The sequence below is a fragment of the Dipteris shenzhenensis genome, chromosome 27 (genome assembly GCF_047967505.1).
Source record: "Dipteris shenzhenensis isolate YYH24624 ecotype China chromosome 27, Dip_SZ_1.0, whole genome shotgun sequence".
Taxonomy (NCBI): domain Eukaryota; kingdom Viridiplantae; phylum Streptophyta; class Polypodiopsida; order Gleicheniales; family Dipteridaceae; genus Dipteris; species Dipteris shenzhenensis.
Genome location: NC_141622.1, coordinates 820,745 through 839,041, shown reverse-complemented (window position 1 = coordinate 839,041; position 18,297 = coordinate 820,745). Strand labels below are relative to the sequence as shown.

General features: G+C 46.8%; 1 protein-coding gene across 2 annotated transcripts in view; it reads right to left on the bottom strand.

Moving 5' to 3' along the window:
• Positions 1-18,297, bottom strand: part of LOC147883705 (TSL-kinase interacting protein 1-like) — a 79,441-nt gene that overhangs the window by 37,295 nt on the left and 23,849 nt on the right. For both annotated transcript variants that reach the window (XM_087398990.1, XM_087398991.1), the window contains exons 3-7: positions 17,676-17,758; positions 17,432-17,479; positions 17,112-17,221; positions 14,845-14,929; positions 14,462-14,735 (exon numbers count right to left, since the gene is read on the bottom strand). In XM_087398990.1, the coding sequence (XP_087255116.1) occupies positions 14,462-14,735; positions 14,845-14,929; positions 17,112-17,221; positions 17,432-17,479; positions 17,676-17,758 (600 nt within the window). The remainder of the gene's footprint in view (positions 1-14,461; positions 14,736-14,844; positions 14,930-17,111; positions 17,222-17,431; positions 17,480-17,675; positions 17,759-18,297) is intronic.

Sequence of the window (18,297 nt, the reverse complement as noted above, 5' to 3'; positions counted from 1 at the left end):
GGCAAGGAGAGCTGCAGACATACCCAAAGAGCAACGGACTTGCAGGTTGTGCACGATGGGGGTTGTCGAGACAGAGAAGCACTTCCTATGTGTCTACCCAACCTACTATGAGATCCGAGGGCACTACCACTGCCTTTTTCAGGAGGGGCACGACTTTGGCCCACTCGCACGACTGATCCACTTCCAAGACCAGGTCCGTATTGGGCTCTTTCTGATGGAGATGTGACGACACTGAGAGACGCTACTACGACATATCAGAGAGTAGCAGGATGGGACCACCGTACCATAGGGTACTGAGGTAGACCAAGCGCAAAGACACGTCATGGATTTCTATGCATTTGACTCAGCTCTAGGGCACTCTAGGGTAGAGGAGGAGGAGCTAGCCGACATGAGAGATATATGGATCGGTGGAAAGAGCTGCCACAGCACTGCTGGACTAGGGACACAGAGACCTTACACGATGCGACAGGCGACCACAGCACACACGATCGAGGTTCGACCTATTTCAACTCTCCTCACGGGAGATCAACCAAGGCGAGGCGTCACCCTTGACATAGCCCATTGGATCCAGAGATCGAGGAGACCACGCCCTCCACCACCACAGGGGACAACCCAATAGATGCAGACACGTGAGCTCTTTGCATCTCATCAGAGAGCCACCATGGAGCATGGATACGTGGAGCCGGTTCATGCACTTGGAACTCTAGCTCTGAGAACTTGATATTTTCATGCCACCCTCATGCTATTTTGCTACTTTTTTGCTATTTTGTACTAGCCCTTTGCCCCGGCCCACAGTGGTCTGTATGAGTTACTTGATTCCGTACCTTGTTCCATAGGCCCGCGAGGCCTCCTGCGGACGTCTCTCTCTCTCTCTCTCTCTCTCTCTCTCTCTCTCTCTCTCTCTCTCTCTCTCTCTCTCTCTCTCGGGGTTGAGTCTTAATGTCCAGTGGAGACCCAACAAGGCCAATATTGAGTGGGAAGCAATGAGCAAGAAACAAGCTGAATGTGTATATAAATATACCTCCATAAACTCGAATATATCCGATCTTAATCTTACAAATTCAATATTTTTATAGAACAAACGAAAGAAGGGAGTTTGCAAGTGAGTTTAGATAAGATTATAAGCAGATGAGAAAAAATAAAAAGAATAACAACTTAGTAAGCAAAGCTACGCTTATGTTCTCATCAGTACCCCAAGCATAAGCTGCCATCTGGGATAATGAAATGAAAGTACAAGTGTGGCCTATATGGCCCAATTTAGGACTAAATGCCCTAAGTGTGCTAGCGGACTTGTACTTATAGTACAAACTGTACAAACTAGCCTACAAGGCTCATACCAAGGAATGTGGCAACAAAACCCCCTCCATGAGATTGATAAAGTATCCTAGAAATGTCACAGCCATACCTGGAAGCTATATCATAGGTGCACATGTTCATCCGTGATGGATATGGCAACCTATGGTAGTACAGAGATAGTAAAACACCTAACAAAAGCTACCAAGCGTAAAGCTTGCTGAAAAGCTTCAAATCATGGGTTGCATTAGGACCTTGGTGAAGAGATCCGCTAAGTTATCCTCTGTCGGAACATAGGATAAATGTATGTCCAGCTGACAGTACATAATGATGGTGAACCTCTATGTGCTTGGTACAGTATGAAAGATAGGATTGTACATAAAAGCCAAAGCACTCTTGTTGTCGGTGTAGATGGTAGAAGAAGATGTCAAGATCTGCAAGGAGCTTACGAAGCCAAACACACTCCACAGTAGCTGTGGAGGCTGCCCTATACTCAGCCTCTCAACTAGAAGTAGATTTTGTAGCCTGCTTCTTGCTGAACCAAGAAATGCATCAAGGCCACAAGCATGAAACAGTTGCCATTGTGTGAAACCCTCATGTCGTAACAACCGGTCCAGGCACTCTCCGTAAAGCATGCATAACCAGTGAAGACTTATCATGATAAAGAAGCCCCAAATGCTGCATGCCTTTCAAGTAACGGAAAACACACATTCACTGCCTGCCAATGATGTGTACTCGATTTGTGCATGAACGTGCTTAGCTAGGAAACGGCATATTGCACATCAGGCTGAGTGTGATAGAAATAAATCAGGCAACCAATAGCCTGGAAATATAGAGTGGCATCAGATGGATCGCTCCCATCCTCTGAGAAACAACAAAAGCCAGGCTCCAAAGGTGTCGAAACCAGCTTACAATTCTCAAACTGAGAGCAAAAAATCTGTCCAATATACTTAGACTGGCTCATCATAACGCCCTACTCAAAATGAGCAAACTGGATGCCAAGATAATAATGCAACTACCCCATATTTGACATGGCAAAAAGCTTCTGCAAATCAGCCTTAAGGCTGCAATTTGCTAAGTAGATGGCCCAGTGATAAGCATGTCATCCACATGAAGAATTAAAATGAGTAAATCTGCTCCAGAATTACTGACATGAAGTGCTGTTTCTGTGTGGCTGTTCTGAAACCAAGGCATATAAAATGTGCATGATCTTGGCTTAATGTGCCTGGGGTACCAGCTTCAATCCATAAAAGGCCTTACGCAGCCAGCATACCTTATTTTCAGACCCTCAACCTCAAAATCAGGAGGTTTGCTGGCATTTACTTCCTCAAGCAAATCACCATGAAGAAAGGCAGTCTTGACGTCTAGTTGATGGACCTCCCAATGCCTATGAGATGCAATAGCATTGACAAACCGAATGTTAGTGATGCGTGATGTGGGGCAAATGTCTCTTCAAAGTCAACGCCTTGGTGTTGAGCGTAGCCCTTGGTAGCAAGACAGGCTTTTAGTAGTCTGCGCTACCATCGGCTTTCCACTTCTACTTGTAAACCCACTTGGTGCCGATGGCACACTTGCCAGGGGGCAAGTCACACAACTCTCATGTGCCATTTTGGTGAATGTAATCCAGTTCTGCTTTCATAGCATCCATCCACCCTCGCCGTCAAAAGCATCCTTATGGCATAAAAGCTCCTCATTACAGGCTTGGCAATCAATGCAACATCCAAAACATTGCCATGCATCTGTCTTTGTGCACCTCTAGTGCGGGCAACCAATGGTTCAGCCTGCTTGCTGTCCCTCAGGGTATCCAACAGCCATCTGGGGACTGTTTTACGTTGTCTAATGAACGCCATCTGCTTGGCAACTGCTTGTTCAATAGCATGATCATCAAGTGAAGGCAAATCAGGCTGAACATGTGCATCAGGCAAAGGCTTAGCACTGCTAGCTGATGAGGGATTTGTACCCTGCAATTGCTGATCTGAAAGAGAGGTAGCAACGCCTTGCAGAAATGTGTGAGCCTCACCTTCTATTTCATTTGTTCGACACAAGCTATGAATCTTCTCTTCTCTTACCTTTTACTTTGAGCTCATGTGACGTGATCCTCATCTTGCATAACAGGCATTGCTTGATACTTGACATTTTCTCTTCAAGGTAGCTATGCATCCTATCTTCAACATAAAGTTGATCTCTATTTTGTAAAATGTCATCTTCTTTATCAAGCATGCATTGATCTCTATTTTGTAAAATGTCATCTTCTTTATCAAGTATTGCATGCATTCCATTTGCTCTACTCTTTAAATTGTAGAGCCAAGTAATTGTATGACTTGCTCAGCTACAAGTTTTCTCCTTCATTTGTGAATTTAAGTTGTTTTTGTCTTATCCCAATGATAATGTTCTATCAGGAAACCTTGCCCCTAGTGTCTCTGAAACATATCTAAGAACTCAATCTATCACCCTCTACTCTACTTGGTGAGTCTCTATAAGACAATCTTCCCAGAGGAAGTCTTGCACCGTGGCCGCAAGATTTGCTATAAGCAACCAAAGCTATCTACACAAGGCGCTCATGCCTCAGAGAGATGCAGCCCGAGCTCAGGGCAAGTGGGCAGTGATCAGGGATGGCAGACTCATCACAGGCACCTTGAGGCGTGCTCCCACAGTGCTTAGAGATGGCAGACCAGCAGATATAGCCCCACCTCCACCTCCTGCTACGACCGCTTGACGGGACAGGGCCCATGGGACACACCACCCATCAGATAGTCTACGCATCGCTGTATGGAACTGCAATGGTTCTTTTATAGCACAGCCAGGCAATCTACGGGGGGCATTCTTTGGGAGAGATATCATCTTTTTCACGGAGACACACGAGAGTCCAGAGAGACCTTTGCCACGAGTGACAGGGTATACATGGAGATCTGCCTTCAGGCAGCACACTCGAACATTTGGAGTGAGAGGATCTGGAGGAGTGGCCATTTTGTACAGAGAGCATCTCGATCGGATCATCACAGTGGAGAGAGCGGATTCACATGCCCGATTCTTGTGGGTACGCATCCGCCGCAGAGCCCCTCAGCGAGATCTTTTTATTGCAGTTTGCTACTTCCCCCCGGCGCAGTCGATCTATTCTTCCACTGGACCAGGCCAGTCCATATTTGAGGATCTCTCAGCGGACATTGCAGATTTTTCACATCGCGGAGAAGTCATCCTTTTAGGAGACTTCAACGCGAGGACCTCAGACAGACAGGCCCTCACTTATGACTTCATGGAGGATCCGGTCATACTCCCAGCATTTCACGATGATAGCCTCTGTCGGACTTCATCAGACTGCACAGTACAGCCCACAGATCAGGGACGTCAGTTACTGGAGCTCCTCACCTCGCACAGTATGGTCATTTATAACGGCTTGTCCAAGTGGCCACAGTCTTCCATGCCTACATTCTCTTCTACTTCTGGGCGTGGTACTAGCGTGATCGACTATATCATAGGTCCCCCGACTCTAGTCCCTTCCATCCATAGCCTTACTGTTAGCCCCTTCATGCCCTCTGCCGACCATGCACTCATCCACTTTACTTTGACTAATGTCTCCCATGACCCACCCCCCCTCGTTATCATGACCGCCAACCCTATTACGAGGTTCATTTCGACCACCAGTTCGATGATGTATATAGCCAAAACCTCAGCCGCCTACTCCGTCCTCATCTATTAGATGCTCTACCATCCACGCAGGACCGGTGGGAACTTGTACATACTTCACTCGTTTCTGCCGCTCACATGTCGTTCCCTGCCACATGTCATTCGTCTAGTCCCCCACCGGTCGGTCTTGTTCCTTGCAACGGTTGGTATGACGAGGAGTGTAAGGAACTCCGCAGGAAACTTTACCTTGAGACCAAGGAGAAGTCTCCCCTCCTTGCCGAAACCAAGAGAGACTACAAGTGGTTGGTTAGGCGCAAGAAACGCCAATTTCTAGCCCGGAATGAGGAGGAGCTGAGAAGCTTGCTTTTCAGCTGTGACTCCAAGGAATTCTGGAGAAAATTCCTCCGCTCGAAGTCTCAGAGCCCCCTCACAGATCCACGTGTCTGGTCTGCATACACTTCAGCTCTATACGATGTTCCAGATCAGCCAGCCATCGATTTATCCCATTCCCCTAGGCCAGCTTCATCTAGTCTCTTCACACCAGAGAGTGTCCGTGCAGCAGTCCACCGATTGAAGAACGGGAGAGCTAAGGATCATGATGGATTGCAAGCGGAGTATGTAATCCATGGGATTGATGCCTTAGATTTTGTTCTTTCCCGTCTCTTCAATGAGTCTGTTTGTACAGGCCTACCACAGTCCTGGTTAGGCAATACCATAGTACCTATCCACAAGTCGGGGGACCCTATGGAGCCGTCGAATCACAGGACCATCATGATTGGCCACGTTATGGCCAAGATCTATGCATCAGTTTTGGAAAGCTCTATAAATGACCATGCCGAGACGACAGGACTCAGAGCCAGAGGGCAGGCTGGATTTCGCAGGGATCATTCGACACTTGACCACATCCTCACACTCAGGGCACTGGTAGAGGAGGCGAAGTCACGAAGGCAACGGCTTTATTGTTGCTTCGTGGACTTCAGGAAGGCATTTGACACAGTTCCGCGATTCAGATTGTTTCAGAGGATTCGCCAGATGGGCTTCAGTGGAGAGATACAGTGGGCTATCATGGCTTTGTATGAGAGGGTCACTGGTCGGGTTCGGACACGTGAGGGGCTCTCAGAGGAGGTATGCAGCACGATTGGGGTGAAGCAGGGTTGCCCGCTCTCTCCTACTCTCTTTGGATTATATATTGATGAGCTAGAGATGTTTATACAGATGACAGGCGGTGTGGGCTCTACTCTCTCAGGATCCTCCATTCCTATCCTCCTGTATGCGGACGATGTGGTTCTCATTTCCTCTACTGCTCAGGGCCTCCATGCACATATTGAGGCACTCCACAGGTTTTGCCAGGACAGGGGCTTGACCGTAAACCTTGGCAAGACCAAGGTTATGGTTTTCAACACCTCTGATCGTATTTACAGCACGGATGAGTTTTGCTTCACTTATGACGGACAGCCCATTGAGCTTGTTAGAGAGTACACTTATTTGGGGGTAGTTTTCAGGGGACCGGTTTTCACCATGACATATGCAGCACGAGATAGGATTAGTAAAGGGTATGCTTCGTTGGCTCATCTTGAGCGTCAGTGTTTTCAGTCCCACTTTCAGCATCCCGATACGAAATCCTTGTTTTTTGATACATTGGTGAGACCAGCTGCGATGTATGCAGCTCCTTTCTGGGCAGGAGACCTCGGCGCTGCAGATTGGAGACGAGTAGAGAGGTTACAGATCATCATGTTCTCTCGGCTCATTAGGGCCAAGGCTACAATTCCGCACGAGATCATGCTAGCAGAGTTTGGAGCTACTCCCCTTGCATTGGATGCAGCGTTTCAGTCGGTCATGTATTTGCACAGGGTTACGGAGTTTGGAGACTCAGCAGCAGGCAGAGCGTGGTTGCCATGGTTAGCACTTGCATCTTCTATGAAGTTGGCACGATCTGGGACCCAATACTGCTGGTACTTCAGACTCACTAGGTGGCTCACATCTCTTGGATTAGACATGGATAGACTGCCTCCCTTCCGATACAGCATAGATGCTTCTCATCTCGAGTTGACTCGCCACGAGCTTAGCCAGGTCACGAGAGCAGACTTGCTGCAGCTTCATACGTATCGCACTTGGATTTATCCCACGCAGCTTCCGACGAAGATGGCCACATATCATGACCACTTCCTTCGGATCTCAGAGGATGGATTTGTCATTCCACCAGGCTATACAGGTATCCACATGTCCCACTCACTGAGGATTGCCCTTGGCCAGCTTAGAGTCTCTTCGCATCAGCTCGAGATAGAGGCTGGTAGGATGCGACGCATGGAGGATGGACGGCGACCAGGCCGAGAGACCAGGATCTGCCCTTGTTGCACCATGGGAGAGGTGGAGTCAGAGGAGCACTTCATTTGCAGATGCCCGCTATATTATGAGCTCAGAGGTAGATTCCACTGTCTCTTCACGGATGGCTTTGGACCTCTCTCACGAGTGATGGACTACGAGGATCAGCATTGCCTAGCTCTTTATGTCAGGGAGGCCACTATGCTTCGACGAGACTACCTCAGAGACCATCAGCACAGACCGGAGCGTGATAGAACCCAGCCTGATAGAGCTCAGGCACACGCTATACCAGAGGACAGAGACCAGGAGGAGCACGAGGAGGTCAGAGCTCACACAGGACACATGCCTCCACCCTGTGGATGTACATATGAGATGGTTTGTAGACGCCGCAGGATCTTGTTACATAGAGGACGTACTCGTCGCTTCATCTCCAGACGATCCAGGATGATGGCAGCTTTTCGGAGGAGACTTACTCATGGAGATCTCGCCCCACCAGCTGCTCACCTCACCTTTGCTCAGATTTGTACTCTCATAGCAGGAGGCAGAGTCGATGGATAGGATTTCCAGTATTATTTTGGTTCTCAGACTCCGTGACACCTGGACTTGTATCTTTGCATTGGCATATTGTACTCATCCCCCCATTTTGCACCCAGGGGCGGTTTCCTTGCATCTAGTTTACTTTGTATTTAGGCTCAGATTTGACATTATGTACTTTCACTTGCATTGTATTGCGTAGCACTTAGATGATATTCGACGATGCCTCTTCTTTGTGGCACGTTGATTTTGTGCTATCTTGTATGCAGAGTTCTTGATGTCCCATGGGCCCATTTTGGCCTTTAGTGGACAATAATACACTTTCTTTCTTTCTCTCTCTCTCTCTCTCTCTCTCTCTCTCTCTCTCTCTCTCTCTCTCTGAGATTAACCGCATCATACGGTTAGACCTCCTCCAGCTTCAAACATTTCGGACTTGGGGGGGGGGGGGCCAGGAGTTCCCCACCAAGACCCAGCTCTACTATGACCATTTCTTGAGAGTATCGAAGGATGGCCTCATCATCAGACCCCAGTATCTTGAGGACAGAGGAGTCTCACATGCACTGAGGATTGCCACTGGACAGATGCGAGTCTCCTCCCATCAGCTGAGGATTTAGGCAAGGAGAGCTGCAAGCATACCCAGAGAGCAGCGGACTTGTATGCTATGCACGATGGGTCGGGTCAAGACCGAGGAGCACTTTCTTTGTATGTGTCCCGCCTACAATGAGATCCAAGGGCGCTACCATTGCCTTTTTCAGAAGGGACATGGGTTTGGCCCACTCTCACGACTAATCCAATTCCAGGATCAGGTCTGTATTGGGCTCTACTTGATGGAGATGCGGAGACACAGAGAGACACTACTGCGACGAATCAAAGAGCAACAAAATGCGACCACCACGTCACAGGACACTGAGGTGGATCGAGCGCAGAGGCAGGTCACCGACTTCTATGCATCTGAGTCAGCTCAGGGCACTCGGCAGTAGAGGAGGAGGAGCTAGCTGACATGAGAGATAGATGGGTCAGTAGAGGGAGTCGACACGACACCACTACTAGATGAGGGACACGGGGATCTCACATGCGACAGGAGACCAGAGCACGCACAATTGAGGTTCGACCTATCTCAGCTCTCCTCAGAGGCGACCGACAGAGACGTGGCATTACACTTGACATAGCCCATCGGATCCAGAGATCGAGGAGACCATGCCCCCCACCACAGTGCCAGACAGCTCGACAGATGCAGATAAGTGAGCTCTTTGTGTCACACCAGAGAGCTATCACGGAGCCTCGATACATGGAGCCAGATCATGTTCTTGGAGCATTAGCCCTGAGCGCCTGACATGCCTCACTCATGTTACACACTATTTGGCTTTTCTGGCCTGACTTGATATGATGTACTACATTAGTATTTCAATTTATGTGTTTTCTAGTACTCAGCAAGGGCCTTAGCGAGCCCTTCGCTCCAGCCCACAGTGGCTTGTATGAGCATGATTCCGCACTTTTGCCTCATAGGCCTGCGAGGCCTCCCACAGACGTTAATATATATTTCTTTCTTTCTTTCTTCTCTCTCTCTCTCTCTCTCTCTCTCTCTCTCTCTCTCTCTCTCTCTCTCTCTCTCCCGCCTAGCCCCTCCGCCCACACTACGGCTACCCGCACAGCGGCGCCTCTGCTGCAGCTGCTGTTGTTGCTGCCATCGACGCTGTTGTTGCTGCTGCTGCCCCGCTCGACGCTGCTGCTGCTGCTGCTGCCCTAGGCGACACTGTTGCTCTGCCGCGCCATTGCCTCGTCCCTTGCTGCTCCCCCCTTTGCCTTGCCTCCCCGCCTTGCTCTACCTCTCCGCCTCAGCTTGCCTCTCCACCCCGCTACCCCCTCAATCCACCCCACTAGCCCTTTGCCACTTCCACTAGACCTCAGCTCTCAGCCCACTTCGCCAGCCCTCCGACAGCTCCCCAGGTCCTCAGCTCCATTCGCTGCGCCTCCACACCTCAAGCTTCACAAAAAACAAAAAAAAACAAAAAACAAGGGAAAGAAGGCCTCAACCACACTACAATGAAAGTGGGGACAGGGATGGGGACGTGAAGGAAGGGAAGAAAAGCACTATTTGATTGAAGCACCATGCCTACAAGAGCGGGAGTAGAAGACACATGGGGCAAACTAGCTTTGGAGACAGCCATGGCAGCCCTCTCTATAGGGACAGCTCACAAAGGCACTACAGAAGTACTCACATGCCTCAACAAAATCTACCTCGTGTTGATAGAAAAAATAGACAGCTTGGAGGCCAACCAATGTGGCCCTATTGGTTGAGAAAGCACATGTGGACAAAACATTGGCTGAGATTCGGAAACAAGGAGGGAGGGTACAAGAGGAATGGAGAAAGGAGAAAGCCAAGAAAGAAGAATGGGAGGAGGAGAGAGCAGATTGGGAAAATGAGAAGACCAAGCTACAAGACCAATTATACACATTGGGGACTGAGTTACAACAAATGAAGGGCAAACAAACAACATCAGGTGGTGGCTGCAAAGTTATGGATGAGCTCAAAGCAGAAAATGCAGCTCTTAAGAAAGAGATGGAGGCCATGCAGAGTACCATGAATGGTAAGCATGCTGAATTTGCACAACAGCTCAACAAGGGGTAAGAAGAAGTTGTTAAAAAGGGATCAACAGCTCCCAAAAAAGAACTCATTTCTGAGACACTAGAGGAAGAGAAGAGTGGGCCAGTAAAGCAATGAATGTTCTAGTTAGAGGTTTCATAGTGGGAGACACCCCAATGGCAGATGCTCAAGCCCTATTTGCAAAGATGGGAGTCAACCTCACATGTGAGGCAGCTTGAAGGGTCGGGAAAGACGGAGATGCAAACAAGACCGTTAGTGCTGAAACTTCGGACTGCAATTGATAGGTCCAACCTTATGAGCATGCGAGCATCCTTGAAGGGGACCAAGATCTACTTGGATAATGACCTCACCCTTCTACAGCAGGAACATAGAAGGGAAGGCATGACACGGATCATGGCAACAAGGGAAGCAGGGAAATGGGCTGCCTACAGGGATGGCAAAGTGATTATTCGAAAAAGAGCTAACAGAGGGGACAAGGGAGAGGGGAGAAGGAAGAGGGTGAACTAAGACGGTGTCAGAGCCGGGAGAGGAGTGCACAAAACAAGCTGAGTATGGCTGTATGGAACTGTAATGGTACACTATGGTCCGACCCAAGTGGCTTCTCGGAGACATACACAAGCAGAGACATCATCTTCTACACTGAGACACATGAGAGCCCAGAGAGAGGGCTGCCCATAGTGACAGGGTACATTTGGGAGTCTGCTCATAGGAGAGAAATGAGGAGAGAGAGTGGTACGAGGCTATGGAGGTGTAGCTGTCCTTTTCAAAACACACTTGAGACCACTCATATCTGTGGTACAGAGAGAGGAACATGCACGTCACATGTGGATACGAGTACAGCTACTAGATGCCCGACTGATCTTCATTGCAGTATGCTATTTCCCTCCACACACGTCATCATATGCCCATGATGTCACTACACAGGGGCACAGTCCTTATCAGACAATACATGATGATATCATAGAGTTCTCCAGACAGGGAGACACCCTCCTTCTGGAGGATTTCAACGCAAGGACGAGGGATAGGCAAGTGGGCTTACTTGACTTCACATATGAGAGAGACCCCCACATGATGCCAGAGTTAGATGCAACAGAACTTGGGATTCGGAGACTTTCTGCACATACTTCACATGTGACAGCATACAAGCGACACTTGCTTAAGTTGGGAGCTGTCCACGACTTCATCATCTACAATGGCCTTCAGAGATGGCCATCATCTAAGGGATTCACATGCTTCCCACATGGAGGCGGGACTAGCACAGTGGACTACCTACTAGGCCCATTGGCTTTTGTCTCACGGATACATGACCTCACCATAACCCCCCCCCCCACTTGGAGCTGACCACTCATATCTGGCCTTCAATGTTCTTGCTACTACACCAGGCACAGGGAGAGTTCCTACCGCTACCCATACCCAGTTCCACTTTGACCGTGCCCTTGATCTAGTGTATGTGTGTCACTTAGCTAGAGAGCTTCCGGCCTTATTGGAGGCTGCTCCCCCAGAAAGGTGATGCATACATGGCAGTCGGTCTCACCAGTGTGTCAAAAAGACAACACTTTGTCGGAGGGTCCTTGACGTGTGCCTGGAAGCATCACCTCTCTAGTCGGGCCAGAGCACCCCATCCTCGTGTGAGTCATGCAATACCTACATGGGTCATCGAGAAACCTGGTCAAGTGAACACTACCCCCAAATATGTGTAAGATTGCACTATCTCCACATGCTCCTCATGGTATGTGAAGCTATGGCGACGGGACACTACTCGCGAGGTGTTGAAGATCATAACCTTGGTTTTCCCAAGGTTGACTATCAAGTCACGGCATTCATATGGACAGACTTCCCTCCTTTCAGTACAACTTGGATGCACCACCCGAGATGATCCCACGAGATGAGATCAACCGTATCATACGGTTAGCTCCATACATCTAGGGCTTGGCATGGAGAGGAGTTCTCAACCAAGATCCAGTTCTACCATGACCACTTCCTAAGGGTCTCGAAGCACGGTCTTGTCATCAAACCTCAGTATCTCGAGGACAAGAGAGTCTCACATGCATTGACGATCGCTATCGGTCAGTTGCAAGTCTCGTCACATCAGTTGAGGATTGAGGCAGGGAGAGTTGCGGGCATACCTAAAGAGCAGAGGACTTGCACACTATGCCAGATGGAGGAGATTGAGACAGAGGAGCACTTTCTATGTCTCTGCCCAATCTATTATGATTGCCGAGGACGATATCATTGCCTCTTCCAGAAGGGGCATGGCTTTGGTCCATTTACACGATTGATCCATTTTCCTGATCAAGTTTGTGTTGGGCTCTATTTGATTGGAATGCGACAACAGAGAGATATATTGATGCAACATACTAGAGAGCAGCAAAGATTGAGGCCACAGGTCACAGAGATCCACAGAGCACAGACACTTGTTACAGATATATATGCATCGGAGTCAGTTGCCAGCGAGGCTAGGGAGAGGAGCTTGATGAGATGAGAGCATCATGCACTAGCAATGGGAGTCTCCACCACGATACTACCAGATGAGAGACATGCGCTCCATGTGCGACACGGAGAGGGCCACGCACAATCGAGGTCCAGTCCATCTCAGCCCTCATCAGAGGTGACTGCCAGAGACAAGGAGTCACCCTTGATGTAGCCCTTCAGATACAGAGATCAAGGAGACCACACCCTCCACCGCATGGAGGGACAGCTCGACAGACACTGATACGAGAGCTCTCACATCTCAGTAGAGAGCCACTAGGTTACCTAGATATATGGAACCTAGGCATGTACTAGGAATGTTAGCTCTAAGCACCTGATACTTTCCTGATATTTTGCTACTTCTACTACTTTGTTCACTAGCTTAGCACTTTAGCTTTCAGCAAGGGCCTTAGTGAGCCCTTTGCTTCAGCCCTTAGTGGCTTGTATGAGTTACCTTTTGGCTTTGCATTCGTCTCATAGGCCCGCGAGGCCTCTCACAAACATTAATACATCTTTCTTTCTTTCTTTTTCTCCCCCCTATGTACTTGCCCCGTTTACTATGAGATCTATGGGCGATACCATTGCCTATTTCAGGAGGGACTTGGTTTTGGGCCTCTCCCCCCTCTGATCAACTTCCAGGACCAGGTCTGCGTTGGTCTTTATTTTATGGAGATGCAACAATATAAAAAAACCCTGTTGCGCCAGATCACAGACCGGGAGGAGCAAATGAAATATGAGACTATAATAGCTCGAGCTCAGCAACATGTCACAGTTTTTTACAATTTTGAGTTTGCACCTGGACATGGTGGAGTGGAGGAGGAGATAGATAATATGAGGACCACATGGTCAGTGGGATGAGATGACGGCGAGCTGAGAGACAGCTAGAGATGCAGAGACAGACCAGGACACGGAGGTTCAGCCCATCACAGCTCTACTTAGAGGAGATCGCTCGACCAGAGGCATCACTCTCGACATGGCCCACCAAATACAGAGATCACGGAGACTACGCCCCCTTCCACACAGAGAGACGACCGGAAGACACAGATACAAGACATTTTCGCAGCGCATAGGAGAGACATCATGACACCTGGCTATGTATTTTGATTTTGACTCAAAGATTGATTACTAATTTTGTTTATTGAGGTTTGAGTTTTTAGTTTTAGCATAGTACTCAGCAAAGGGCTCTAGCGAGCCCTCTCCTTCAGCCCACATTGGCTTGTATGGTTGCTCTGTGATTGTACTTTGTCTCATAGGCCCACGAGGCCTCCCAAAGGCGGTAACACATTTTCTTTCTTTCTTTCTCTCTCATAGCATAGCGCTCAGCAAGGGCCTTAGCTTGCCTCAGCCCACAGTGGCTTGTATGAGTTACCCTTGGATTGAACTTTTGTCTCATAGGCCCGTGAGGGCTCTCAAAGATGGTAATACATCTTTCTTTTTCTTCTTTCTTTTCTCCACCTTTGTGAAAGCATAGTGCGAGGAAAGTCTATAGTACATCCAACTCAATACCAAAGCTCTACACATGTCTTGATTTAAACATGTACCACTGCAATTAGAGAGAACAGTCATGAGCACTATGTTTCAGCATACACACGTAAACATGAATATATTATATACCAGAAGGCTTCTTTCTCTGTCTTGCTGGACGTGATAGCTCTGATTTGCTGCGACCAGTACGTGGCTCTGTTTTCCGTTTAACTGTAATGGATCGACCTGATCCTGCCTTTTCAAGGCATAAATCCCCAACTGGAATATTTTTCACAGCCTCAGAGCCACAGGCATTTGGCTTCCCTGCAACAGGTGCAACTATCACAGGTCCAGTAACCACAGATACTGCTCGTGGAGCTTGTTTCTTGTTTGCTTTCATTCTGTCCTTCAAAAGTTGATGTTCCTAAGAGAGATTGACCAGCATTTATTAGCAGCAGAACTGGCATAAGAACACAGAATCTATTCCACCCAAAACTGAAGCAAACAAGAGGAAGAGATGCAATGATACAAACCAAAGCAGTGACAAATGTTTTGAAGCGCCTTGGCTTCAGATGCAGTTTTGAGGCTGAGCAGCTATGTTTCTCCAAGAGGGACCACCTAAACCAGTGACAACAAATTAGTGAATCCTGAGGCTAAGCTGCTATGTTTCTTTAAGAGGGACCATCTAATCTAGTGACAAAAAATTAGTCAAACCATTGAAAGCAGTAGCTTCCAGACACAAAGGCAACTTCATGCACACAGGAAATAAAAAATTTCTATGCTTGCCTACAAAAGGTCATCTGACAGAAAGTGAGACATCAAAAACTTGACTGAGGAAGATATCACATTTTACCATGACAAATCTCCAGCAATGTCATTACATGCACAGCAACACTTTCTGCAGCGAAGCTGTGCTTCTAGTTAATTGCGTGATTCTTTTGTGTACTAAGAGCATAACACAATGCTATTGATTAATGTGATAAGAATGGTTAGATATTTTTAAGGTGCCACAAGATATGGCATGTCCCCTAAATGCAATGTGGCACTAATTCATTGGTCGATCATGGACATGTCACAAAGGCATGTACCTGCCACTACACACTCTAGGGCAGCCAATCAGGTGTGAAATCACACTCTACATGTAGTCCAATGTGCTTTAATTGGTTAGTGAAGAGAATCATACTCTAGCTTCTTGGTGAAACCTCATATTCCAAGCTCAAGTTGAGTATATGGTAAGGATAATGTGCTTCTTGTAGAGCCATTGTGGATCGCGAGGATCCCAACAGTACATGAGTGATGCGGGCTTTTCCAGGGTTGGCCTTTGTCACAGCTGAGCCTGCCCTTCACCTCTGGACAGCTGATATGTGTGGGTGTGTGGATCTGTTTATGGTTGAGAGCATATGTTTATACCAGGGTCTACACCCACTGTTGGGTACTGATGACATATGTTGGGATATCATTGTATCTAGTCTGTGCTATGCGTGATGGAGTTTAAGGTTTTTAACCTTGTGGGTGAGTGTCATAAGCTTTAAGTCTCCAAACTTGGGATGACCACCTTGAGTAGGAATCCAACCAGGATACACATGGCCTGCACATAAGAACAAAAGTACAACACAGGAAACTTGGAAATGGGATTCCCTCAATAGTAGATACATCCATTTGGAACACCCATAAGGAGGAGAGCTAGGTTAGGAGATCCACTCCTAAGCTTGAAGTCTAATCCACCAACGGGATAGTCCCCTTCAACCACTCGTAGGCCCAACAGGGGTATGCCTATAGCGCTACCTAAGAACCTTGAACAATGAGCCCTCCACTTTATATATAAGGCATGTCTCATTATGTAATTAGCATGTAGCCCTACAATTTAGTGTTAAGATATAAAAAGCCCGCTATCCCTAGGATAGGTATGCTTTTCCGAAAGTAAACTTACTTTCCAAGAGAATCCCTCACCAGGGAAGTGTGCATGTGTGCAGATGCATGTATGTGTGCACCTGGTTACACTTTGTTCCTATCCCTAGATCAATACAAATCTTGGAGACATCTGGGCTCAACCTGGAGCCCAGCTCTTACTGGGCTAGACCAACTAGCATTATTCCCCCCCTTAAAAGAGGATTTATGTCCTTATAAACTGAGGTAGGGCATCTTTTTGATGGGGATGGACATTGTTAATTACTTAAAACAGAGATGAGTTGCTTGTAGAGATGTACAGATGATAACGAAAAGTACATTTGAAGGCCATGTGGAGGTATACAGAAAGCCAATGATGTGAAATTTTACAAAATATATTTTGGACAAATACTGAAAGCCTGGAAATATTAAAGCTTCGATTTGATTTTTTTCTCCTTTGAGCATTTCCTGGATTTATCTATTTATATGTCTTCTGTGTAGTAGATGACATGCTGTGAAGGTGAAGTTTTCATCCAAGTTTTGGCTTGCTGATGTTTTTATAATTCTGTCCATTTATAGCAGTAAAGTTTTTTGCTTACAATGCTCGTTTGGGAGGGACTAAAAATAAAGTATTAGTGTCTACAGAGGCCATTGTATCATGTATGACTAATCATTCTGAATTGTTTCTCATTTATAAATTGAGATCTGAATTTCAGAAGACTGCAGTTTTGGAGACTTGACAAGATAATGTGGTCACACACAGAAAACGAGAGAGAGCCTGACACACAGTCTGTTCTCAATAAAGATGATGAAAATTGAAGTTGTGATACATTCAAATATACACAAGTGCACACAAAAATTAAAATTAAATTGGATTTTAGTTTAAAAATGTCATGCAAGACATGGAACCCACCAGCGAAGCATTGCGGAGTTTGCATCTTTGGAATTCTTAGCATCCAGTAGAAAACCAGGACCCAGAAGTTTATTCATCCGTTTGATTAGACGATAATAATAATGTCGAACCTAATGCAAGAAGAAAGAAACCTAATGTCAACATAACAACTTTTCTGAATTTCTTACTTCTAGACTTTTGATGCACAAACGTTCACATGTTCCTATCAGAAAAGCTATTGCATATTTGAAACACATAAACTAAAGAAATAGTCACGTGACTCAATCTGAAAGGAAAAGCTCTAATTTAGATGGCCTCATAAACCAAAATAGAGAGGACACCTGATCCTTGTTTTTGCTTTGAACCCGTCTTGTGATCTTCTCGAAATTCTGAAAAGATACACCCGCATGAGCATACATATGTGCATATCGCAAGGATTAATTAATTCGTAACCCAAAGACAAGGAAAAGCAGGAAGCAAATACAGACAGGAGACTAAATAAACAGATGGCCAGTATGGACCATTACCAATAGTGAGCCACATAGACAGGAATTTGTAAGAGACAAAATTATGATTGGGACAAACCTTCCCCACATGCCGCAAGGCAATAAAAAAACTCTCCTCTTCCTCACGGGTCCAGGCATCCCAATGCCGAGTAGTCTTCTTCCCTAAAATTAAAACAAACATTGAAAATTGTCTTATAGTATCGAAACAAAAAGTTTCCCAAATTCGAAACCTGCAAACCATATCTGGCTCCATCAAGCATGTCAAATGCAAGCAAACCCACAGTCTCATAAGATATCACTAGAGGATTTCTTGAAAAAGAACAATCATAATATTCTCACCACTTTACAATTTCCTAAAAGAGATTCCCTTACAATTTTAGAAAGGGTGGCACTTACAACACCACCCCTACAATCAGAGTGGGCATCTTATTACAAGAAATATGAACTCTCTTGGGAGAGTTTTTGCACAAAAGCTAGGACAGACTCCGACAAACCCTTCGGGGCTGCTGTTTTGTATGAAGTTTTTTTCAAGCATTAATAGAAGGTTCCTTTCTTTGCAACAAAAAAAAAAGGGTGGGACAAAGTTAGGGGTTGAGATTGCAAAAGGACACGAAACAAGAGTCGAATTTGGTAAGGAAGAAATATGCAGTACACAAAACAATACTTTTTCCCTAGGGCCAAGTATAAGCTATCATCTGGGT